Source organism: Euprymna scolopes, chromosome 37, assembly GCF_053919585.1.
Source record: "Euprymna scolopes isolate OS-2025 chromosome 37, ASM5391958v1, whole genome shotgun sequence".
Classification (NCBI taxonomy): domain Eukaryota; kingdom Metazoa; phylum Mollusca; class Cephalopoda; order Sepiida; family Sepiolidae; genus Euprymna; species Euprymna scolopes.
The window spans coordinates 47,466,561-47,492,756 of record NC_136518.1 but is presented as its reverse complement, the minus strand read 5'-3'; the positions used below and the strand labels follow the sequence as shown (position 1 = coordinate 47,492,756).

General features: G+C 33.8%; 2 protein-coding genes across 23 annotated transcripts in view; one reads left to right on the top strand and one right to left on the bottom strand.

Annotated features, from left to right (window-relative positions):
* LOC145261142 (neogenin-like) overlaps positions 1-26,196 on the bottom strand; it is a 396,586-nt gene that overhangs the window by 330,852 nt on the left and 39,538 nt on the right. The gene's annotated exons all lie outside the window — the stretch shown is intronic.
* LOC145260993 (uncharacterized) lies at positions 92-20,327 on the top strand (the record flags this gene model as incomplete). The annotated part of the gene is made up of 3 exons (XM_080119120.1): positions 92-169; positions 9,328-9,396; positions 20,322-20,327. Coding segments are annotated over 3 exons (153 nt in total), but the record flags the coding sequence as incomplete, so codon positions are not given.

The following is a 26,196-nucleotide window of genomic DNA, read 5'->3' as shown; positions in this document are numbered from 1 at the left end:
AAGGCAGAGAAGGGTGCAGAGCAATGCAATGCAGAGAACTTAGTGGGAGAAAGAGAATGTAAAGAGAAAGAGGGAGAGAGAGAATGTAAAGAGAAAGAGGGAGAGAGAGAATGTAAAGAGAAAGAGGGAGAGAGAGAAAGAGAAAGAGAGAGAATGTAAAGAGAAAGAGAGAGAGAGAGAAAGAGAGGGGGTATCGAAAGAAGAATAACACAAGTAGTAAGTAATTTTTTAAAATTCATAGAACTTTAAATTCTTCTTTTAATAATCTTGCAATTTTACCTTAAAGTTTGTGTTGAAACTTTTAAATTAAAAATTAAAAAATAAATCAAGTATTGATAAATGTTGCAGATTTTTTTTTATTCATTTATTTATTTATTTTTTAATAGTTTACGCTTTCGATTTAAGACTCAAGATACGTTATGTTCTACGTGTCGCTACATTTCCAATAGAATGCATTCCACGCGAGACACAAGCAACGTCGAAGTTACTTCGAACCGTTTTGAAAGCGAAGCAAATAACTAAACGATCGAGAGAAAAATAAAAGTGTACATTAATTAATAGAACGCCAAAAGCTCATTACTTTTTATCAGCCATATTTACAATATCGGCCATCTTGATGGGAACGAGATTGAAATCGAAAGCCGAAACCGTTTTTGCCGCAAAAGTATAAAGTTTAAAGTAATCGCATATCGATCTCAAATTGGAAAGGAAAACTCAGCAGATAAGAAACATCAAAGTAAAGAGAATTAATTTAATTAACGCAACATTTCGATGCCAAGGGACATTGGCTAATAGTTTCATGATTTCACCTGTAAAGGGAAATCGATACTTGTGGTTCCGGTTTCGATTCTTGGCATGGATGTATTGGTCGTGTCTAAATAACACCGAAGGATCGTGATGATGACGAAACAGCTATCTGTATATGACGAATGATTTTACATACTTAAATATTTAGTTTCAATCTATATATCTATAAAAGTGAAATTGTGTGTGTGTGTGTGTGTGTATACACATTTCCCTACCAAACTACTCTGTCAATTTTCAGTCTACAGACTCGAGATTTGACATAAGAGGTATTGAGATTTGCGAACATTTTTTTAATGGGTTTTCGGACAGAAATTATGCTGTCAAGGGGTCAAAGTTCAATGATTTGACCTTTGAAAACTCCAAACTTCTGTCAATTTTGGGTCTAAACACTTGAAATTTTAGATGTGGGTAACTTGGATGTGAATCAAACTTTTGAATTGAATTTGAGCTCAAAACAATAAATGTTAAGGGGTCAAAATTGGTGTCAAAATTTTAACAAATTTGACCTCTGCGGTCTCTACCAAATTACTCAGCGAATTTTTGGTCTTAACACTTACACAAAGTGTATTCAGACATAGGGAAAGCTTTTTAATCGGTTTTTAGGCGTAAATTTGGCTGCCAAGGGGTCAAAGTTCAAAAGATTTTACCTTTGCGGTCTCTAGCAAACTATTCAGCCAATTTTGGGCCTAAACACTTGAAATTTTAGATGTAGGTTACATAGACATGAGTCAAACTTTTTAATATATATATAAATATACACATAAAGTTATGAACAGTACATAGGGTCCGAGCAAAGCCAGTCTGACATGCTAGTAAATTATAAAAGTAAATTATTAAAAAAAACAAAAAAACCCTGATAAGACTGAATAAGGGGAGAGGAGAAGATCGGTCATGACAAACTATTACTAACTGATCTAACCTGGCTACAAGCTAGTTCCTACTATTAGTCAACAAACACTACAATAACGCGTTTACTTTATATATACTTTACCATATACATACTTCGACAATTACCAAAAGAAGTCATACGATGAGGAAAACCCATATTTGACAGAGGGTGACGATGATATGACTATTTACAACGTATTTAGCAAAAGTACCCCATGTGGTAGATACACTAGTTGGCAAGTCAAAAAAAAAAAAAAAAAAAAAAAAAAAAATGAAAGAAAGAAAGAAAGAAAAACATTTATGGCTGATATATGTGAAACTCTTAGAGCAAATACTCTTATGCAGTTGATTAGGGTAATAGCTTTGATGAGATCGTATAGATCGAAACCTCGATCAGCCAATATAAACAAAAAAGAAACAATATTTTTTTATTTATTTAATTAATTGGAATTCATTATTGAAATGATTATTAATTTATTTATTTATTGCCGACTATTATCCACTTTTTCTTTTTTTTTTTTTTTTTTTAGTTGTTGTTTCACGATGTTTCGGCCAACTATTCCTCTGCCCTTCGTCAAGTGGTAACCGCGACGGAATAGGAATTTCGAATCTCCTAACTGAGATTTTTTTTTTTTTTTTTTTACATGGAAGTCACCACTTATCAAGGCCCCGAGGCCACTCGAGGATAAGGGTTATTGTGTGTACAGTAATCAATAGGACAATGATCAACTAACAAAAGCCTATTTGGCCAAAACGTGGTGAGACGACAACTATGGAAGGCAGTAATTGCTGAGGATGCAGTTAGAAGATTCGAAATTCCTATCACGTCGCGGTTACCACCTGACGAAGGCCAGAGGTATAGTTGGCTGAAACATATCCTAACTGTAATCTCTGAATGTACATACCGTTCACTGGACAAAACACGGAAGGGTAGAGCAGTAGCCCTCGATATATCTAAGCCTTTTGACAGGGTATGGCACGATGATCATATGGTATCACTGGAAGAATTCATAATGTAATTAAATCCTTCTTAAGTAAGAGAAAAAAATCCAGGTTGTCCTCAACGGTCGTACATCTAAACAATATGATATAAATGTGGGAGTACCTCAGGGGTCTATCCTTGGACCTTTATTATTCCTGATATTCATAAATGACCTTCCTAATAAAATTGTTTTTGAGATGGGTATATTTGCTGATGGTACCACTCTCTATAGGCACGAGGGGAAAACAAATGAACACATATCTAAGGAAATGGCAGAAACACTAGAAGGTGACCTCCAATCTGTAGTGGAACGGGGACAAAAATGGATGGCCACATTCAATGCTGCCAAGGCTAAGCTTGTTTCCTTCAATAATTGCAAGAATCCTTCTCTACCAGCAATAGCAAATGGCCAAGAACATATAACCCGAAAGTCAAAGCTCAAGGACTTTTCAACCTTGTGTAAACTCTGTAATAAATTGGTATACATATGTTCCAATGATGTTTGATACTAAGGTAGTTATTAGTAAAACTAATACATGGTTTTCGTTTTTCTGGCTGACATATGTGAATCCCTCAGAGCCACTACCTTATTCAGTTGATTAAGGTAATAGCTCTGACGAAGTCACATAGATCGAAACTGATCTGCCAATATAAACCAAAAAGAAACAAGATTTTTGAACATCGAAAATCGATTTCCCATATTATAAAATAATGTTACGTATTTTAAGCTGTTATTTGTCAATGCTATTTAGTCTGTGGAGTTGGATATAAACAAAGAAATATCAGAACGTGAAAATGCGACTTATAAGGATTTGAAACTGTGTCCGAGAAAAGTACCTGCCTAACGTGGGTATCGCTTTTAACATTATTTTTTACGCACCTGGTACTATTAATATAGAAGCTTTATCATGCCGAAGTTTAAAATAGCATTTACGTAAATCTGTTATGCTCAAGTTTGAAATATCACTCTCATCATAAAATGTGCTGATAAAATCGGCACAACATTTTTTGATTTATGCATATTCAAATTCTTTGCTATTTAACATTACAAACGTGACACCCAGGCAACACCGGATAGTCGTGCGTGTAAATATGAAGAAATCTAGTTCTAAAAGTGTCACCATTTTTGTTGTTGCCTCACACATTAATTCCTGATTCTACATGGAGATAACGCATTAAAACGTGATTATCATCTGCGTAATTCAGATAAATAATTAATTATCCCAAATGTCTTTTTTTGTGTGTGTGTTTCTTCATTTTTATCGATAAAAATGAAAATGTGGAACGCTTACAAGATGGAAAGATCCATTTGCTATGTTATCTTTCATCATCTTTAATTAGAACCGTTTCACACGCACTCTCTTCGTAATGATATCTAGATGAGGGAGGGGGGGTTCCCAAACTGGGAGCCACTATATGAAATTAGGCATACCAGAAAAGACTAACGGTATTTTATGTGGAAAAGTACAAATTATATTGATTACAGAAAAAAAACAAAAAAATTGAGAAACAAAAAATTTAAACAGATGTATTCTACCTGCATCTCAGATCAACAAAAACTGATGCTTTTCTGATAAGTAATCTACTAAACGGTGAGATGAACCGAATGGTTTTTAATCAAATGTGATCTACAGAGTTGTTTACATTCTAATATGTGATTTAATATTATTTATTTAATACTAGCAGTTCAGCCCGGCTTTGCTTGGGCCCTATGTACTGTTCATAACTTTAAAAGTTTGACTCATGTCCAGGTAACCTACATCTAAAATTTCAAGTGTTTAGACCCAAAATTGGTGGAGGAGTTTGGTAGAGTCTGCAAAGGTCAGCTCTTTCAACTTTGACCTCTTGGCAGCCAAATTTTCGCCCAAAACCCGATTAAAAAGCTTGCAGCATATCTGAATACCCTTTATGTAAAATTTCAGATGTTGAGACCCAAAATTGGCTAAATAGTTTGCTAGAGACCGCAAAGGTCAAATTGTTGAACTGAGATCCCTTAACAGCCAAATTTCTGTCCGAAAACCGATTAAAAATATTTTCTTAAATCTCAGTACCCCTTATGTCAAATCTCGAGTCTTTAGACTGAAAATTGACAGAGTAGTTTGGTAGAGAAATGTACACACACAGACAATTTCACTTTTATAGATATATAGATGTGATTTACTTTAAGTAATATTTAATATTATTTATTTAATATGTGATTTAATTAAATTTCCAAGAGATTTTTGAAAATCAAATTTGTGCATCTCAGGACTCACTAAATATCAGTATGACTATGTATTGTATGTATGTTTATATATTAGGGATGGGACGATCCCAATATTTTTTCCGATTCCGTTACAATCACCGATTCTGTATTAAATTCCCGATTATGGTAGACTTACTGATTCCGAGTCTTTATAAATTTCTAAATATTTAACTATAAAATGGTTATTTTGTCTAGATAACCGTAAAAACGCATCTTAATGTGCATGTTTTTTCTCAAACGTAAAAAAAAACACACTTGTGAGGGTGTGATCTATAGATTTTAGTTTTACTGGTAGTTCAAAATCTAATAAATATTTATCATTTTTTTCATTAGTGGTGGAAGATTTTTCTTAAACGAAACTCAAACAATAAAGATAATTAAAGGAATCGTTTTTGGCATCAGAAAATAGCCACACATTTTTCTATTCCAATACCCCAAAATGTTCCAAGTTTTCTAATTTTGATTCCAACTAATCATACCAACACTAGTGTGTGTGTGTGTGTGTGTGTGTGTGTGTGTGTGTGTGCATATATATATATATATATATATATACATACACACACACACTAGCAGGCCGGCCGACATATTAAATTTTAATTCATGCTAATTTCTTATTAATTATCGTAGAGCCAATTTCCTATTGTTTTTTTTATCTAATAATTTCATAAAATCTATAAAAGATATAACCTGGATACCATCAAAATTTATAAAAGATATAACCTGGATACCATCAAAATTTATAAAAGATATAACCTGGATACCATCAAAATTTATAAAAGATATAACCTGGATACCATCCGCTATAACTAAAACTAGAATGTTTAGCACTTCAGCATTAGTCCTTATTTATCTCTTTAGCGTCAGTACCATCTAATCTAAAGACAGTCGGATACAAAAGATTGAAAACTAAGCAACTTTGAGCGATGAATATTTAATTTTGTGCATGTGCAAAAGAACAGGATCAATGTTTTATTTGATTTACCCTTCCAACGTCGACTATTTTGTTCACAATTTTGACCCCTTAGAACAATATTTGCTGGCTAAAACCAAATCGAACGTGTGCAACAGGTCCAAATGCCCTATATTCAACAGGTCCAAATGCCCTATATTTCAACTCTAGACCAAATATTCAGAGAGGAGTTTGGTATTTTACACACACACACTGACTTTAATATATATATATATAAAAGTGAACGTGTCTGTGTATCTGTCTGTCTGTGTGTCTGTGTGTACATTTCCCTACGCAATAACTGTCAATTTTAAGTCTACAGACTCGAAATTTGATATACAGAGTACTGAGATTTGGGAAAATCGATGTGATCGGTTTTCGGCCAGAAATTTGGCGATTAAGAGGTCAAAGTTCAACGATTTGACCATTGAGAACTCCACCAAACTCCTCCGAGAATTTTGGGTGTATACACTTGAAATTTTAGATATAGGTTCCTTGTACATGGATCTAACTTAATAACTTGATTTGAGCCCAAAACAATAAATTTTAAAGGGTCATAATAAGGGTCAAAGTTAAAAAAATTGACCGCTTTTTTTTTTTTTTTTTTTGCTCAACATACCTCCAAATACCCGGGCAACGCCGAGCACCCATGCTAGTATATATATATATATATATAAATAAATATTTTTCTGTGCTAGAACGTTTTCATCTTAAATTCTATGCAATTATGCAGAATGTAGAAACTATGCATAAATAGAATTCAGCATAATAGTGAAATGAAACAAATAATCTAATAAGAAACCATAATAAATGAATAATTAATTAATGAACCCTCGTTTTTCAAAGGAATATGCAAATTAGTTAACCTTCGTGTAGTCGTTCACACATCCATGACTGAATATATCAAGTTCGACAGATTACTAAAGTTAAGCAACGATGACTCTGCCAATACCAGTTGGATGACGATTTTGGAATACTAGGTGATGTGTGTCTTGTGCCAGGATGTAAAAATTTCCAGGTTAGTATCTAGCGGCGTGTTTAAAATCACTGGAAAAGATGCATCCCCAGTCTTCGGTAACGCCAGCACACATGTAAAACCTAAGGTCTACTGTCTGCTTTGTCTTGTGGCAATCATTTGCACTGACGGAGCTATGCAATGGTTTAAAAAACTGTGGATAGTTCTACATCAAAGCCTTCACCACCATGTGTGGATATTGGTCAATTATGTTGCCTGAACCTCATATGTCAGGATTTGATGAAAGAGTCCATTATATATTATTTTTTATATCCACATACAATTTTTATAAGGAGATGTATCAATTTTCAGTATTTATTTCCAGTGTTCAATACCTGAGTATTATATACTAATAATATCTGTTTCTGTTTTTCAATGTTCCCACCTCAACTTCTTAAACCCTCTCTACTTTACTCCCACACCCCTTTTTGGTTTTATTTTACACATTAATTCCATCCTTTGTTTCTATTTATAAATGACTTTTACCGGATATTGACCACAGAGCTTCATTACAAAGTTTGCTTTCATATAAGCTAGACCGTCTGATGAGGTCTAGTTACTATAAACTAGCTGACCGGAACATGCCCATAACTACTTAGCAATAGGTGTGTCAGAAACTGACCTCATGAATGCGTGAAATATATTGAATAATTCGACCCCCTGTCTTTCTACTGGAAAAATGTAATTCAAACCCTAATTTTTTTTCAATTAAAGGAGCAAGAACCAAGGTTTCATTTAAAAAAAAAAACTTGGTTTAAAAAAAAGTTTTAAACTTCGGACTTTACAGGTAAATTTCTAAAAAACACTTTTTTTGTTTTAAATTTGAATATATTATTTATTGATCTTTTATCTTCAATTTGTGAGATATAAAACTTTGGTGAGTAAATTAATTATTTACTTTTTAATAGACATTTCAAAATGTGGGGCGTGAATTAAAAAAAAAGTTTGTCTAAAATATTATATTCGGTTTATCGGGAAGAGCATAAAATTTCACATTGACCTTGAAAATATCGTAAAAATTGAATCAATAGAAAAAATTTGATAGATTTAAAAATTGAAAAATACTTAACTCGTAAAATTCAATTGATTTCATTACTGTTTTTTAAAACAAAAAATAATATTTCTATTACTTTTTATACAACTTTAATAGTTTATTTTGGAAGTATAATATGTAAAGAAAATATACAACCCACTTTTAAAAGAGAAATTACGAGTTTTTTATATTTTATTCGCAGTTTCGTGTTAGGGGTGTCAAAAATTCCCCCAAAATTCTGATACACTTAATGTAGTAATACATTACTGCTTATGTAAAAACAAATAAAAATTTACCTTGCTCTACTTCAGTATTGAGCACTCTTGTATTAGCTTCATTATACTTCACTGACTGAATAATAACAACCTCAAATATATATATATATATATATATATATATATATATATATATATATATATAATTATTTACTATAATAATTATTAAATACCTACAGACACTTATGTGTCATCTTTTCCGGAATCATCAGTACAGGATGTCATGATTACAGCCGGTTGAGAGATTTGAACCCGGCAACGAAGCCATCTCTGACTCCATTTGCAAGGACCAAATGCATTCGGCCACCGCAAGAAATACAGTTGAAATTTAAGCATTTACTTCTAAATTGACCGACTTTATTTCAACTGTAAAGTGCTCAACAATAAGAAACGAGTTTGTTAAAGGGCTGACATAATTATTTACTATAATAATTATTAAATACCTACAGACACACTAGTGTTTCATCCTTTTAGGAATCCTTATATACATATATATACATATATATATATATACATTATATATATATATATATATATATATATATATATATATATGTATACACCATGTCGGCATTCTTACCATTCCACATCAACTAGTTATTGTCCAAAGAATTTGAAAAATCTCTTAAAGAATCACAACTTTTCAACACCTTAACTGAATGTGACATTTTAGAGCAATCTGGATAGAGAAGCTGCCACCACCACTGAGGAACACAAATTGTTGGACATATAAATGGTCCCCCCCCTCCTTCCACCAAACAAATAGGTTTATTTTCAGACTTTAAGAATGTGCTTATTGTATCGAGCTTAAAGTAAGGAATAATAAACCTAACCCGTTGTTGTTGGTTCGGGTTAATGCGTAGATGACATGTTGCAACGTAAATAACTCAATATAGATCTCATATTGGATTAGAAACAATTCGATGGGATTGGAAGAACACGGATTTTTTTTTTTGCACCACTCTTATGTCCCTCTAATGAAGGGTAGCAGGGCATATTTTTATTGGGACTAATTTTGAAAAGCTGTTCTATTATTGCATTATAGTTTGAAATCGTCATTAACCACCATCACGTAGGACTAGATAATAAAAATTTTATCAATTTGTTTTGTATGTGAAATTCGATGGTTGGAGAGAGAGAGAGAGAGAGAGAGAGAGAGAGAGAGAGAGAGAGAGAGAGAGAGGGAGGAAGAGAGAGAAAGAGCGGGGGAGAGAGAGAAAGAGCGGGGGGGGGGGAGAGAGAGAGAGAGAGGAGGGAGCGAGGAGGAGAAATTTAAACGCTTATAGTAATTTTTAGCTTTGAATCAAAGTTTTAAAGGCAAACATTTCAAGTATCATGGTCGATTTGTGTTCCTAAACATTTTGTTTTTACTTTTAACTAATAAATAAAATAAAGTCAATCTCTTTAACGTTTCTTTGTGATTGATAGTTTTATTCCTACGAAAGCAATATTGTTAAGGACAATGAACTACAATTCGATTTACTTCCTAAAAATAAATAAATATATAAATAAATAAAAACTATTTTATTTTCAAATGGCCGCCATCTTTTAAAAAAAAAAAAAAAGACATAAGTTTGTATTCATCCATACAGAATTACTTCCCTTGGATTCAAAAACATAACATAAATGAATTTTTAAAAAGTCGCGGTAGGGAGATAAAACCAGGATTCTTGTTTATACACTTTTTGTTTAGTTTATAGGAACGTCAGTTTTGGTTTCAGAATATAATTGATTACATGCTGTCCACTGCCTATATCCCTTTCTATCTGCTCTTTAGGTAGTCCCAGTAACCCACAATGGAAGATTACTGGCCATTTCGACCCTCTTCCATTTGTTTTTTTTAAGTGGATGGAAGTAGGTGATAGTTAACACTCATCCGTGGCTGCTCAGATCACCGTCAGTATGCCCTTTGCTCATACAGCAATTTGCTTTCTTTATGGTGTGTATTTGCTTGCATTCCCATACAGAGGCTACCAGGGGGTCAAAATAAAAAGAAATAAACAAAAACGCCCCCCACCCGACCCCCTGTTCTCAACATAAGGTGAAAGGTGAAAGGTCAAGAGTTCAGAACATCTGATATCCTTATCCCTCTAAATAAAATAAAGGAAAAATCCCAGAAATAAATTTTGGAAATAAAAAGAAAAGAAGGATGATGATGATGATGATGGCAAATCTGATTAGCAACTGAAGATCTCTAAACAAGGAGTAAGAAAAAGTGCAAGATTATAAAATGCTTTTTTTTTTCTTTCTTTTTTTTTTACATGCTGGCACACATACACATACACATTATATGATGGACTCTCCCTCTCCACAACAAATCCACACAGATGGTTGGTTTATAGTGGTGAAGGCTTTGTGTAGAACCAGCCACACTTTTTGTTATTACTGCTAACCTTTGTCGGTGCAGACGACTGCCATAGGACAGAGTATACAGTAGACCGCAGGTTTTTACATCAGAGTTTCCTTCTAGATGCATGTCTTAATAAAGACTGGGGGTGCATCTCTCCCAGTAAATTAATGCGCCCTCAGATGCCAACCTGGAAATTTCTATGACTCGGCACGATACATACAGCGCCTAGACTTCCCAAATGATCACCCGTCTGGTACTGGTTGGGTCTCTCTAAATTAAGATTGCACTGAAACATGTATGCACATATGTAACCAATAATGTTTGTATAATAAACATACTATATACCTGCTCTGTCCTCCATTGAGCAGGCTTTAATAAACACAAAGGTTTCAGTGGATCTACATCTAGAAAACCAAACTGTACAACCAGTATATATATATATACATATATATATATATATACATCGATCATTAAAAAAAATAGTACACCATTACAAAGAGTTCATTCTTCACTTAATAACCGGTGACAATTTCGTATTGATTGCTTGATTACTTGATTTTTGGTAGATTTTTTTTTTTTTTTTTTTTTTTTTTTTACACAGTGATCACCACTTATCAAGGCCCGGAAGCCACTCAGGGATAAGGGTTATTGCAAGTACATTACGTTAGTGAGGAGATTTGCTGAAGTGTTTACTTAAGGGGGCGGTTCATTGGGAATTTGTTAACATTGGACTTGAAGACATCCAAGTTGTAGTCCAGAGGGAAGCAGGCAGACGGAACAGAGTTCCACAGGCGTGCTGTTCTAAGAAAGAAGCTTTGTTCATGGAATCCGCGTTTTGATTTAGGCACAGATATAGAGTGGGGGAAATTTTTCACAGTGAATTCAGCTAGACGGGTGTTTTTCGTGAAAGATTGGCGAGGGGGGACCAGAGATTGGAGTTCAGACGAGATTTTTAAAGAGAGATTCTGTGAAAAAATACTTACTCCTTCCTTCTGTTATGGTCGTGCCTAGCTAAATATCCAAATATTTAACTATAAAGTTGTTATCTTTTTCCTGATTAACGGAAAACCACTTGTTAAATGTGAAGATATTTTCTCAAACGTAAAAACACACATGTAGGGGAGGATGATCTATAGATTTTACTTTTAGTATTAATTTAAAATCAATAAATATTTATTAATTTAAAAATCAATAAATATTTATTAATTTAAAATCAATAAATATTTATTAATTTATTATTACTACCAGCAGTAGAAGATTTTGTTTAAAAAAAAAAAAAAAAAAAATCAAATAAAGATTTCGATACCCCCAAAAGTTTGGATTTTTCCAATTCCGATTCATCGTCTCAACACTAATATATATTAGCAAAGAACCAGACATTGCCTGGGATTTGAATGAGGATCAACTTTCAATACTTGTGATTGCAATCGGAGGTATAAAGAGCTTACTTATCTTACACATCTAATTAATGTAATCCCCATATTGGATCAACGATTACATCTATATGCACTAGTATATATATATATATATATATATATATATTGTCGTTCTTTTATTTTTTACCGTCTATATAAGCTCCACCTCAGTTTGTTGAGTTTTGTATTATCCTGATAAGTCTCATCTAAAGAATTTCTTTTAACTCTCTCTCTCTCTCTCATATATATATATATATATATATATATGTTAGGAGTCTTGGCTGTCGTACAGACGGTCGGGTTTCAATCCTGGCCTGAGGTAGTTGCCTGTCTAGCCGCACTGATGAGCTGTGAAACAGCGAAACAGTACTGTATGTGGATGACTATAATGCTCCGCATCTTGAGTTGAGCATATTGAGAAGTGATACACGAATTACCATTAGCGTATAAAGCGATGCTTTTTGTGTAAACAAACCGAGCTTAGGTATTTCGGACGATGCCAAAACATCGTTAATTCACGACTCACACAGCAGCTGCGGATTAGCGTAATGGACTATGGTACAGGTGGTTGGGTTCCAATCCTGGCCTGAGGTAGTTGCCTGTCTAACCGCACTGATGAAACGGAAACAGTGCTGTATGTGGATGACATATATATATATATATATATATATATGAGCTGCTAAAAACAGCCTATCCTGCCTTGACAGAGTACAAAATAGACTTCGTGGCTTAGTGGGGGATGCCCTTTTCTCTACCCTGCAACCTCTCTCCCACAGAAGAGACGTTGTGAGCCTATTCTTGTTTTATCGTTATTTCCATGGCAGGTGCTCGTCTGAACTCCAATCTCTGGTCCCCCCTCGCCAATCTTTCACGAAAAACACCCGTCTAGCTGAATCCACTGTGAAAAATTTCCCCCACTCTTTATCTGTGCCTAAATCAAAATGTGGATTCCATGAACAAAGCTTCTCTCTTAGAACTGCACGCCTGTGAAACTCTGTTCCGTCTGCCTGCTTCCCACCTGACTATAACTTGGATGTCTTCAAGTCCAACGTTAACAAATTCCTAATGAACCGCCCCCTTAAGTAAACACTTCATCAAATCTCCACACTAACGTACTGTACTTGCAATAACCCTTATCCCTGATATATATATATATATATATATATATATATATATATATATATATATATATATATATATTATATATATATTATATATATATATATATATAATCGTAGTAAATGAGACAGAAAATAGACAAAATTGAATGTGATTCGTGGCAGGTACTGGCGGGCATAAAAATTACTTTCGTCTTTAGAAGCACTAGCGAATTAGTATCTTATAGGTACGGGCAAAATTAGGGGGACCTAGTTTTGAAAGCCGATTTATCATAATTTTTTTGTGGGTTTCCGACTACTTTTTGATTGTATTTGAAAGATTAAAGACTAAACTTAATTTCCAAAAGGAAAAAAAATATTTGTGCACGTGAACAAAAAAAAATTTAATGAAAATGTTTCCACTGCGAGCTAACCAATTCAGCTAAATTTTGAAAAATAAATTCATTGTAAAAATCCTTTAAAAGATAAATATGTTTTCTGGGTCTATTTCAAAGATAATTAGTAAAGTCCTAAGATATTGAATTAAATAAATAATAATAAAAAAAACAACATTGTTTATACAAAATACAGCTTAATTAGCCCTCAAAAAGTAAGTAATTATGCCGTTCGGCAAAACGCAACCGATAAGAGTTTGTAAGCACGAATATACGGAAGCCCAAAATATCAGCCAATCAAAACGCTGTTTCAAAATGAAGTCATGATAGTAAAAGAAGGTAAGGGTGTTATATATTTTTTTTAATTTCCTCAGAGAGGTGCATCCATGCATTCCTACTTTAAACGTTTGTATCAATTTTTATCATTTTTAATTTAATTATTTTTTATGTTCCTGTTTTAAAATTTTTTTTTTTTTGGATTATTGTTCGAGATTATATAAAAATTATGTTATGCTGAAAGTTTCACATTCTTGCGAGCAAGGAAATTATTAAAATCTTGCATATAAAAATTATGCGAAATCTGTAATTAAAAAAAAAGTAGAAATATTTTTGCTATTATAATTTTTTTATGTGAAAATATTAAATAAAAAATGCTTAACTCAATGGTAATATCGGTAGTTCGAGAAAATCATTTTTCTTCGAGTTATATCGAATTCATTGATACAGACTTTAGGGGCTTTTTTCGTAATGTTCCTGTAAAAATTATTTTATTTTATTTTTATTGTTACAAATTACGATGCTTTATATATATATATATATATATATATATATATATATATATATATATATATATATAAAAAGGCAAAAATAAATTGCATTTTTTATTTACTACTGAAAACTATAACTTTAGTAAAGGCATTTTTTGTTTAAATAAAATAATACATTTCCACTAAGATTTAAATAAAATTAATTAGTTCATTATATTCCGCGATCATTATTTAATAAATTACTGAAAAATTCATTAAAATTGGTTAATTTCCTGATTTTTTGGTGAATTAAAGGGAGGGCTCAAAATGTTTATACATTTTGATCATCGGCATTGATTTTACCCTTAGGTCGGGAGGAGACACGGAAAAGGAAATTAACTATGGCAGATTTGAGTCTATCAATTGGTTGCACTAGTCTTGCTACTAAAGCCAGTGACAACCTCGCTGAAAAGAGAAATAATGTCGAGAAAATGATCCTTTCTTTCTTTCAGTTACGAGCAAGCAGTCAGGATAAACTGAGTTGAGCGTGAAGAAGTAGCCCAGTCGCCAAGGGATATTAAATCAAGTACGAGTACGAGGAGGAGGAGGAGGAGGTGATGGGGTGGATGGAACTTAATACCTAGGGCAAATAGTTCTGTCTACTGTGTCAATAAGCGAAGTAGAAAATACATAAAAGGGAATTTCCACGGCACTGAAAAAAAAAAAAATAATAAAATAAATAAATAAAATAAATAAATAAATAAATAAAATAAAAATAGAAAAAATAAATAAATAAAGCCAACACTGGAGATTTTCATTGGCTTGAAACAGAGTCAGATTACACGTAGCAACAGCGTCGATTTAACAATAAATAACTAACTAAATAAATAAAAATAATAAATAAAAAAAATAAATAGAGAAATAAACATGAATTTTAAAATACCAAATTTTCCCTGGGACTCCGAGAGCGAGGCTGAGAAGCCCCAGAAGCCCTTTCTTTAAAGAAGACCAAATTCTTTGTCTGGAGAAATTAATTGGCTGCAGACATTCACTTATTGATCTCTTTACTGGAAAGAAATATGATAGTGTTTTGGGGCGATTAATCGGAATCGGGAATCGGAAAAATCCTGAGATTTGGGGGTATCGGAAAAATTGATGCCTATTTTCCGATTCCAAAACGATTCTTTTAATTGTCTTTTTTCTTTATTTGATTTTGTTTAAAGCAAAATCTTCCATTGCTGATAATAATGATAAAATAAATATATATTTATTGATTTTAAAATATCAGTAAAGTTAAAATCGACGGATCACTCTCCACAATTGTATTTTGACGTTTAGTAAAATATCTGCATATTTAACATGTGTTTTTACGGAAATCGGAGAAAATAACAATCTTTTAATTAAATAATTAGAGATTTATAAAGAATCGGAATCGGTAATTGAATCAGAATCGGGAATTTAGTACGGAGTCGGCAATTGTATCGGAATCGGGAAAAATATTGGAATTATCCCATCATATATATATATATATATATATATATATATATATATATATATATATATATATATATATATATATATATATATATATATGTTTGAGTTCCTTCAGCTATAATCGAAACCGAAACCAAGACTTATGAAGAATTCTTGGTAAAATTATTCATTACAAGAAACAGGAAGGGAATTTTAAAGTAGAAGGCTTTCCAAAATCTATGGGCCTCAACAGTGAATGGGGTGGAACTTTGCTGCCCGTCGATGTAGTCGAGAGTATGTACATCGGGGTGGGTACAAGTGCTATGAGTTCATATCTTTATCGTCTGAGCTCTGATCTATGGTTTCCCCCTTGCCAAACTTTCACAAAACAATTCCCCCCACTAACTATACCTAAATCCAAACGCAGATTCCATGAACAAAGCTTCTTACATTGAACTGCCTGCTTGTGGAACTCTGTTCTGCTGGCCTACTTTCTGCTTTCTGGCTGATTACAACATGGTTGTCTTCAAGTCCAATGTGGACAAGTTTTTTGTTGAGCCGTTCCCTTAAATATTCAAATCATACCCAATTTTCACAACTAACGATTGATTGCTAGGCTGTTATACTGGTGACCACTGTCCACTCTTTAATCCTTATCTTCGAGTGGCCTTTGGGCCTTGATAAGTGGTGATCTTTCAGGGTTTTTTCTAAAAACATATCCTGGAAAAGTCACCCGTATGGTTCCCTAGCTCGTGTTTCCAATATTGTGAGAGAGACGTCTAGCACTTGCCGGTCATATTAGTCACCATGATGAACCGGCAAGAAAGCTACTTTGGACTCCAGACGCAAAAAAGGAGAGTTTGACGTCCATGTGTAACAGTGAAATTCATTATTGAAGAGGAAACTGTTCTGGCAGGAACTGAGCTGGTTGCTGCAATGGCCGATCGAGAACTCTGGCACTCGGAATTTGTTCACGTTTCACTTGTGCCTACTGGTATTGGATGAAGACAACAAAAACAAAAAGTGGGGATTCTTTTGTAAAAATAAATAAAATCAGACACAATGTAACATTGCAGTGATGGGACCAAGATGGGGCTTGGTTGATAGTGCGGGACCTATTAGATTTGAGATTTTTTTTGTGGGCTGCGCGGATCGTTATTTTCATGGCAAGTGCTCGTCTGAGCTCCAATCTATGGTCCCCCTTTGCCAAACTTTCACAGAAAAAACCGCGTTTAGATGAAACCACTATCAACAATTTCCCCCACACTTTATCTGTGCCTAAACCTAAACGTAGACTCCATGATACACCAACCCAGATGTGGCAACAATACTCCACGCATGGGTGAATTGTGGCTTTATAAAGATATAGTCTACTCTCTGATGAAAGTAACCCACACATACTTGTCCTTGAGTCAAGATCAAAGTGTAGTATCTGTTCTTCAGATGCTACACTTGTTCTTTATTGGAGGAGAAATCCTTCACGACTAAGACAATTTTTATTTTTTGTTCCTTTTCTCCACATTAAAAAACGACCCTGGTGTCTAACTCTGTCCCGTGGGGAGGCATTGTAAATAGGAACATTATCTCTAACCTTTTGCATAGGAGGAGGTTTTTTTTGTTGTTGTTTTTTTACCAGGGAGTCACCACTTATTAAGACTCAAAGGCCACTCGAGGAGAAGGGTTAATGGTAACTAAAATAACGCTATTTTTTTCTTTCTTTTATCTTCTATTTACCTCCAAACAAGGTACACTGCCACTGAGATGTAAGGGACTACTGTGAATTAGCACGTCCCTTATGAATATAGACTAAGTGGGGAGTTGTGGAGCGAGATATTTGTTCAAATTACATTTAAATCTCTGCGTGTACAGTCGAGGAAAAACGGGAACACGAAAGGAGAGAAGTTTCCAAAGGGCAAGCGGTCCAAGAAAATAAGTTATTAGAATAGAAAGTTATCCGGCATTTGCGGACCTCTGTGATGATAGGGGCGGAATGTTGCTACTAGTCGTGCACCTTCTGTTGTCATACTTGTAAAAGACTTGTAAAAGAAGCAGGATTTGTGGAGATGGGTCAGGAGCTCTATTTACGACGCTCACGGCCTGGTAGGCAGTGCGGACCTATTAGACTGGAGACTCTTTTGGCAGCCTGTCCAAGAGGGAGAGAGACTAATGGTTGATGCACCAGCCCAGATGCGTCGACAATATTTCATGCCTGGGCGAATGGTAACTTTATAGAGATACTAGCAGGCTGTCCGGCATTGCCTGGTCATAAAATATGCTTAAATATGATATTTTAATTTATACATTTTTTTTTTGCAATTATTATAGACGCAGTATCTATTGATTATTATACTGTACACAATATATAGTAATGATTTCAAAAATAAAGAGTCGTACATTCACTTTCACTATGACTAATATTTGTGCAAAGTTAAAAAAAAAAAAAAAAAAAAAATCTATAAATGGTTATTGAGAAAAGAGCAAACAACCGGACAAACGATTTGGGGTCAAATTTACCCCTATAATGAGTTATCCCGGAAAATCGTTCTGTCAAAAATTTACTTTCACCATGACTAATGTTTGTGCAAAATTAAATAAAAAAGATCCAAGGCGTGGTTATTGAGAAAAGAACAGACGAACGGCGAAAGGGAGTGAATTACGAGGTCCAATCCCTCCTTTGTCATAGGGACCAATAAATAAATAAAAATATATGACTTAGATGTTTTCCAGCATGGTCGTTTTCAAAGTCCAATGTAAACAAGTTCTTGTTGAGTCGTTCCTTTAAATAATTAAATTCTACCCAATTTCCATTACTAATTATTACTACGCTTTTTGTCTCGCTGATAATCTTATACTCATAACCCTTATCCTCGAGTGGCCTTCGGTTTTGATAAGTGGCGACGCCATTGTAAAATACATAAATAAATAGGTGTGTGTGTGTGTGTGTGTGTGTGTGTGTGTGTGTGTGGCGCATATGCATATAATTAGAGACAATCCTTTCCAAGAATTTTCATCATCCTCAACTGAAACAACAGTATGGCGAACTGGTTCTGGGGCATGTAAAGCGGAAAAAAAAATCGTTTTCTGTTTTTTAAACATGTCTGAAAAGAATGTCATTTAATTTTTTTTTTTTTTTTTTTTTTTTTTTTTTTTTTACAAAAGTAAAACTGGTCGCAGAAACAATCCGAAATACCTTTGAAGTTTGAAGAAAAATGAACTATGGATAGAAAACAGCAAAAAGTTGGTATTGTTATTAACAATGCGTCCATTCAATGTATGCGTTTAATGTTGGAAATGATGTTTTGAAACTTGACAAACTAACGGACGCGGCTGAAAGCAGATACGTCCAAAAGTTGAGTGCGTAGGTGGAAATACTGTTTCAAATTGAAGCAGTACACTGAGGGGATGGGGGACAAGACATACATCAGAGAGATGGATAGAGAAAATGGTGTGATATGTAGAGAGAAGGGAAGCATATTATATATATATATATATATATATATATATATATATATATATATATATATATGATTAGTTTTTTTGGAAAAAGAATTCCAGCAGAGTGCTCAATTAAAAGGAAAATCCAAATTTTAAGAGCGTACTTATATTTTGTGTACAGAAAGTTGTTAGTTGAGACAGGTCATTGGTACCGTCGGTTTCAAGCCCGATAATAAGGCCCGTTTCTGAAGAGAGCTCGATAAGGATACCTTAAACGGGCCTTATTATCGGGCTTGAAACCGACGGTACCAATGACCTGTCTCAACTAACAACTTTCTGTACACAATATATATATATATATATATATATATATATATATACACACACACTAATATATATATATATATACACACACTAATATATATATATACACACACACTAATATATATATATATATACACACACACTACACACACTAATATATATATATATATATATATTTATATATATATATACACACACGAAATTGCTCAGTCATCTCATAAGATATATAGCAATAACATACTGAATTTTCAAGAGTCTTTGACAATGCCTCTACAAAAAAAATCTGGAAACTTATTAAAAGCACCCCGTGTGTGCGTGTGATATATATATATATATATATATATATATATATATATATATATATATATATATATATATATATATATATATATATGTACATATATATATATATATGTACATATATATATATATATATGTACATATATATATATATATATCTTTACTTTTACTTTAAGAGAGAGATTTGCAGAATTGCTTTTAATTTTTAAACTGTATGATCGTGGGATGAGGATGGGTCTTCGGATCAATAATGAAAAAAGAAAGCAGATTCAATGTGGAGGATTAACCTCTTAAAGTATAAACAATAAAAAGAAAACAAAAAAAACAAGTAATCACGAATATAAGCGTTATTTCTGTGCGTGGGAGAAGATATATCCCCCCTCCCCCTGAAAACAAAGATACCTGCATTAAATATATACTACATATGCTAGAAAGGTTGGGTTCAGATGATAGGAATATTTATTTGCTGTATTTATTTCTTAACGTTTTATCAAATATATTTTTTCTTAATAAACCATCATTACCTATTCCGCGTTGCCCAGGATACAGTGGAATTTTTTTTTTTTTTTTTTATTTGTTGATCTATTTTTAGATTTAAGATAGACAACTAGTGTATTCTTTAATTTAAAATATGAGTTATTCCCTTTTTTTGGCGATTTTATTTTTAGGTGATTATTAGAACTATGATAACAGCATATTCTTTTCATTGTTTTTACTCTCGAGTATATATCCGACACAGCTAGACACAATTAATCAACCGAGAACCACATCACTCTACATAAAAACATAAGATATCTATGGATATATATCTGAGAATCAAAACAAGGAAAAGAATATGCTGTTGTCATAGCCCTAGTGATTATTTACAAATGTTACATATCAACAGTAGTCTGGACTGGACTCAGTAAATTGTAGTAAACACGGTCCAACAATAGCAAATGGCTATCAAAGCAAAGTTGGATTTGTCAGTTTAAATGCTATTTGAGTTTGACTTAAAATATTTTTAGAAAACTATGTTAGATGGCTGAAATCTAAGAATCAGATATAGACAGAGATACAGGAACACACACACTCATATACATACATACATACATACATACATACATACATACATATGTGTGTGTGTGTCATCAGTTCTTCACAATGGTGCTTGTTGCTTGCTTCAATCACACTCCAGAAAAATAGCTAAAGAGATTGTAGTCCGGTGAAAAAGGCGACCGTAAGTCTGGTAACCAAAGATAAGGAACATTGTTGAGCAGATATGCTTGGATCGTGTTGGCTTTGTATAAAAGAGCAGAGTTCGGCCGAAAGACGTAGAGGCGTTCAGTGCCAATTTTGTTCATGCAGCGTTTCATCATGCTCCTCTGCATGAGGTCTTAGCGATGACTCTCAGGCACTTTTGAAAGAGGAACAGAGGCAGACTATGCCGGACTATGCCGGAAGAGGGAAACCTTGTATGCTTCATGGTGGAAACTTTCTCAGTGTCTTTAAAGATCTATTTGTCGTTAACCTGTTCGAAAATTCCTTAAATTTGCCAAGCACATCCTAGGATGGAGTACTGTTGCCATATCTGAGCAGGAACTGCTAGAAGCACCTTATCCTGCCTTGACAGAATTCAAAAGAGACTTCGTAGCTTAGTAGGGGATGATCTTTTCTCTTCTCTACAACCTCTTTCTCACAGAAGATACGTTGCAAGCCTGTCTTGCTCTATCGTTATTTTCATGGCAAGTGCTCGTCTGAGCTCCAATCTATGGTGCCCCTTTGCCAAACTTTACCAGAAAACGCTCGTTTAGCTGAAACCACTATCAACAATTTCCTCCACTCTTTATCTGTGCCTAAACCTAAACAGATTCCATGAACAAAGCTTCTTTCTTAGAACTGCACGCGTGTGGAACTATTTCCCTGCTTCCCAGCTGACTACAATATAGTAGTTGTCAAGTTCAACAAATAGTTCCATGATGAGCCGTCCTCTTAAGTAATCCAATTTACCAAATTTCCACTACTAACGATTACTGTGACATTGTCCCACTGACTACCGTACACTCATTAATCATTATCCTCCAGTGGCCTCCAGGCCTTGTTAAGGGGTGACTCCTTTGTAAAAAAAACACTCATTCAGCAAAGCCGTCGCCTTGATCTTCTTCAACTTCTTGGTGGCGTTTGTGAGGAGCATGTGGTGAGAGTTGCACTAAGATGAGAAATCAATATCTTTCTTGAGTGTTCGTCAGATCGCCGACTTGTGACCTCATAAAATTATATTAACCCATTTGGGACTTTTCAAATTGGGGGGGGGGTTAAACATTTGCTGTGCGAACCCTCCCATTTGAAAAGGCCCTATTGGTTTAACATAATTTTATAATGAGATCAGCCTAAGTTTTTGGCTCATCTTTAGTTTTCTTTTAACTTTCATTTTTGCTCTCCCACATGAGATTTCCTACCGAAATTGCTATATCCTTTACGGATATAACATTCCATATATATATATATATATCTTATCCAGACAGACTTTCGCTGTATCACAGTTCTTCACTGCGGCTAGATTAGCAACTATCTCAAGCCAGGATTGAAGCTCAACTGCCTAGGCGACAGTCAGTGCTTCTAACTGTTACGCTATTTGACTGCTGCTAGGATGAGTATGTGAAATTACAATGTTTAAAAGCTCTATTTGTTTACACAAAGAACATTACTTTATAAACTAGCAGCAGTTTGTTATTTTGCTCCCCAATATGCTCAACCAAAGATAGGGAGCATTTATAGTCATCCCCAGACTGTTTCACTGTATTTCAGCTCTTCAGTGTGGCTAGACTAGCAACCACTTCAAGCCAGGATTGAAACTCCATGACAGTAAGTGTTTCTAACTGTTAAGCTGTTTGGCGGCTGGAATTATTAATAGATATTTTCTGTCTGATGCCGAAACTATTATTCTCTTTTAATGCTCAAATCAGTTTACTATATTATTTCAAACTAATGTACTATCTTTCAGATCCTAAAAACCTCCTAGAATTTCTAAAAAGGAACAAAGTTATACAATAAAATATAATTAAACAAAAAAGAAACCCCCAAAAACAAACATCGGAAAACACAATATATAAATGGTACTCATCAAAAAAGCAATATTGGTCCCCCCCCCCCGATTTATTGGAGAGAGACCTATGTTTTCAGTGGCGTTCATGCGTCCGTTATTCCAGACGATCGCCAGATAATCGTCCATTGTTTTTACTTAAATTTTAACACCAACAAAATCTAAAAGAATAACAAAACAAACTCTTCAGCATTAAATAACTCAAAAGTGTTGATATGCTGGTAAACAAACTAACCAACTATCTTTCAATGCTCAATTTAGCGAGGAGGGCGGTACTATTAATAATGTTGTCGTGAAATCATCCTCCAAGGTATTACCTCCTCGTTTAAGGTGATACCATTACCTGCTACTTTAGGGGTGGTAGTGTAGTATGCATTAACCGTCGTACTCGTACATATTAGTAAAAACATGTAACCGGAGGGAGCAGATTTTTCCTAGTATGTATGGGAAAGAGAGGCGGGAGAAAGAAAGAGGGCAAGAGAGAGAGAGAGGAGGGGGATAAATGCGGCTTATACACAATAGAGAACAACTGAGCTTGAACTGGTAAAAAGAGCTACAGGTAACACAGGTTGAAAGAGCATGAATATACATGAGCCACAGAAATGTTTAAATTATACGCAATAACGCTTCCATTTTCTGCAGCATTAGCAACCATATATCAGGTTTTCAAGACACATCAGCTCTGTTCAGTTGGTTGTAGTTGGATGAGCTTACACACACACACACATACACACACTATACTTTTTGGCCCATTAAAACAGGAAAAAGTTAAAGACAGTTGACTTAGAATGAGTGCTTTATGCCAAATTGATGGTTGAATATAGTTAAACTTGTGCTCATTTTTGTATTGAAGACTAATCCCGATTAATTTTTGTATTGAACACTAATCCCGATTAATTTTTGTATTGAATATTAATCCCCATTAATTTTTGTATAGAATACTAATCCCCATTAATTTTTGTATAGAATACTAATCACCATTAATTTTTGTATCGAATACTAATCCCCATTAAGCTTTGTATCGAATACATTCATTTTTGTATAGAATACTTATCCCCATTAATTTTTGTATTGGACGCTAATCCCCATTAATTTTTGTATTGAATAGTAATCCCCATTAATTTTTGTATTGAATACTTCTCCCCATTAATTTTTGTATTGAATACTAATCCCCATTAATTTTTGTATTGAATAGTAATCCCCATTAATTTTTGTATTGAATACTTATCCCCATTAATTTTTGTATTGGACACTAATCCCCATTAATTTTTGTATTGAATACTAATCCCCATTAATTTTTGTATTGAATAGTAATCCCCATTAATTTTTGTATTGAATACTTCTCCCCATTAATTTTTGTATTGAATACTAATCCCTATTAATTTTTGTATTGAATATTAATCCCTATTAATTTTTGTATTGAATACTAATCCCTATTAATTTTTTTATTGAACACTAATTCCATTAAGTTTTGTATTGAACACTAATCCCCATTAATCCCTAAATATGTATAAGACGGATATCATAATACTTAGTTCGCTGCACCGTATCATAGCAAAGGTCCATACAAAATTTCATCTAGATTGGCCAGTAGTTCCAAAGAAAAATTGACAGAATAAGAGAAATATAGATATATGTGTTACAGAAAAGTTTAGTATCTGTTCCGATACTACGCTTCATTTTTCCTGTCCTCGATCAGTAGAGGAGAAATCCTTCATGACCGAGACAATTTTTGTTTTTGTTCCTATCCAGAGTGCCCCTTTAGGGGGGAGTTGGATTTTCTCCACATTAAAAACCGACCTTGTATCTAACTTGGCCCTTGTGGGGAAGCAAGTAAATAGAAACATCAGTACCATCGGTTTTAAACCAAAATAAAGGGGACCAATACCTGGTCCTCTATGTTGGCCTCTTCGGTTTCTGTTTATATCTGTCTCCCCAGAGGGCGTCTTATGAGGTAATATTATGTGCCCGAAGGATCGCTCTTTCAGATTGTACCAGTTTCGACCTGGTCTGATGCGGCCGACGAAGTTTTTAGCGGATATACAAACACACACGCAAACACACAAACCGACATTCGAGATATATAATAGAAGATAAGACAACAGGGGAAAATAATTCTAAATATAATAATAATTCTAAACCGGTTTCTAAAAACTATCGATGTCGGTAATAATAATTCAAAATAAATTAAATATATTATCAATATAAATCAACTTCATATAACAATCTGAAATAGAACCCTTGAAACAATTCTCTTGCTATAAACAGTAACTAACATACAGCTGTTTAGTAAAATCGATTTTCCTTAATGTAATATGCAAATGAGGTTACCTCTTAATCGTATATTTTGCAAGAATCACACTATATATAGAAATGAATGAAATAGGAAAGTAATGGACCTTTTTTATATATTAATCAAATTGTGAACAGACAAGCAAACAAACAAACAGGAATATGAATTTATATATATATAAAGTAGGTTAAATTAGCATATTATTTATAAGGTCCAAGAATTCAAACAGACCAAATATTTGGTGCACGATCATTTCTGAAACTAGAGAAACTCATCTAAATGCATGTTACTAGAGATTATCATACAGAAATATAGGATGTAACAATTGGTCTAAGATGGAGACTGGATTTAGCCTTAATCAGAATCCTAATATTGCCAGATTTATTGCATTTATTAACAACGTAATACGCTTAGTAAATTTATGCCCCCCCCCCCATCCAACTTGACTAGTTCTAACCACGGAATAGAATTTCCTTTCTTCCTCTGTATACCTGAAACGAAATAGAACTTCCATGGATAAATTTTTTTTTTCCAAGAACTACCCGTCTTATGAACACAATACCATAGGGCTGCTTCTCAGGTGGTTATCACATGATTGTTTAAGTCCAATGTAAACAAATTCTTGTCAAACCGTCATCATAAATGACTAAATTCTGCCTAGTTCTAAATTTTTTAGATGAGGGCTGATTGTTTTTATTACTTATATTAATCGGACTATTGTTCTCACCTTGAGTGTTATTTGTGCAACGTTTTAGTCAGATTGGCGTTCGATCGTCCTCAGGCATGTTGGTTGTTCTTTGGAAATGAAAAGAGATCTACTGGCTGTGTAGATATTTTCATATTCTTTGAGTTTATCAAAGTAGCAAAAACCATAACCATAAAATAGAAACTAACTCAGAGAATACGAAAATATCAACGGCGCCAGTAACTTTTCTCTTTTCTTTTTCAAACAATAACCAACATGCCTGAAGACGGTCGAAGGCCAATCCGACTGAAATGTTGCACAAATAACACTCAAGATGAAAACAATAGTCCGATCATAAGTAATATAATTTTTGCCCAGTTTCAACCATCAACACTAATCCCCAAGGT